Genomic DNA, 1,741 nt, shown 5'->3' on the forward strand with positions numbered 1-1,741 from the left:
TATATATATATATATTTATATATATATATATATATACACACACATAAATATATATAAATTAACGCAATAAGTATCTGATTAATAATATCTATTAACGTGATTGTGCGAGTGAAATGTATTTTCGACACAATATAATTATTTACTATTTTATTCCTTTCCATTAAATACAGCTTTGTTCTTTATATGTATGTATGTATGTATGTATGTATGTATGTATGTATGTATGTATGTATGTATGTATGTATGTATGTATGTTTCTATGTATGTATGTACATATGTATATTTTAATACACTTGATTTGGCTGTTATTTCTAGGACATTAATTGCCACGTAGAGGAAAATTTGCGGCTGTCAACGCTTTCTCTCTATAGATACAGACAGACGTACAGAGAGAGATGCGGTGGGAGAAAGAGTGACAGAGAGACGGCAAAGACAGAGAGGGAAAGATAGAGAGTGGAAGCTGTCAAATGTTATATATCAAATCCAATGTGTATATACCAAATCCAATGTGTATATACCAAATCCAATGTGTATATACCAAATCCAATGTGTATATACCAAATCCAAAGACGCGAACCACACCCACAAGAAATTCTCGACCTATTTACCACGAATAATACGCATGGCCAACCATCAAAGAATTCCTCAACCTTTAGAGCGCTTTTCATTCAAAAGTCATTCTGACCTTCCCATCTATTCTTTGTATTTTACTTTTTTTGCAGTGTTTAACTACCACTCCCTGAATATATACCAGCAATCCTGCTTCATTAAAGGATTTGTGGACTGCTATAAATGCACGCATCATATCAGCCCCATTCTGCCACACAGAGTAGCAAAATTTACATAATATAACGCTGTAACGTATTATGCAAACTGATGAGGTTTCTTCTGTACTGTGGGGTGCATTTGATTCCATTAGATCGTTTCTTACCCACTAGAGAGTAGTGGAGATGTAAGCCGAAACGGTCGTCGTGCTAAATAAGCTTACAATACACTGTTTTCCCTGTGAATTATTTAATGCACACACACGCACACGCATATGTATACATAATGCGGTTTAATATGGTATATACATACATGTATATGTGTGTTACATGTTAATGAAAGAAGCAAAGAAAAAATCCAATATACCTGTTGAAACCGGAGTGGTTGATTCTGGGCCGAGTGTCCCTAAAAAGGTATAATAATATCATTATGTATAATATTTCACATTATATACAGTCACTACTATACATATGTTATAAAATATGAAGTTATAACCCAGAAAAACCAACATACATACATACATACATACATACAATTCATTGAAACCTCCAGTTTCTATACCAAGATTTTAAATTCACATTTATACTTTAAAAGTGATGTACTTGGTTTTGTGAGTAAATGCCTAATTGGCATATATGAATAAACTGGGCTTTTCAGAAAAAGAAATCAACTAGCTAATCCGTACATTCCAAATACAGTCTGTAAGGTTGGCAATCCGACGCTTACGACGTCGAGGGTTCCAGTTGATCTGATCAACGGAACAGCCTGCTCGTGAAATTAACGTGCAAGTGGCTGAGCACTTCACAGACACGTGTACCCTTAACGTAGTTCTCGGGGATATTCAGCGTGACTTAGTGTGACAAGGCTGACCCTTTGAATTACAGGCACAACAGAAACAGGAAGTAAGAGAAAGTTGTGGTGAAAGAGTAGAGCAGGGTTCGCCACCATCCCCTGCCGGAGCCTCGTGGAGCTTTAG

At 35.7% G+C, this 1,741-nt stretch overlaps 2 protein-coding genes across 2 annotated transcripts in view; both read right to left on the reverse strand.

The window, feature by feature from the left end:
* The window catches only part of LOC106878823 (uncharacterized), a 137,118-nt gene that overhangs the window by 93,245 nt on the left and 42,132 nt on the right, over nucleotides 1–1,741 (reverse strand). The window lies entirely within an intron of this gene.
* LOC106872857 (uncharacterized) overlaps nucleotides 1–1,741 on the reverse strand; it is a 158,253-nt gene that overhangs the window by 62,516 nt on the left and 93,996 nt on the right. The window contains exon 10 of the mRNA XM_052967148.1: nucleotides 1,132–1,170. Coding sequence (XP_052823108.1) covers nucleotides 1,132–1,170 — 39 coding nt within the window. The remainder of the gene's footprint in view (nucleotides 1–1,131; nucleotides 1,171–1,741) is intronic.

This window comes from Octopus bimaculoides, chromosome 4 (assembly GCF_001194135.2).
Source record: "Octopus bimaculoides isolate UCB-OBI-ISO-001 chromosome 4, ASM119413v2, whole genome shotgun sequence".
NCBI classification, from domain to species: domain Eukaryota; kingdom Metazoa; phylum Mollusca; class Cephalopoda; order Octopoda; family Octopodidae; genus Octopus; species Octopus bimaculoides.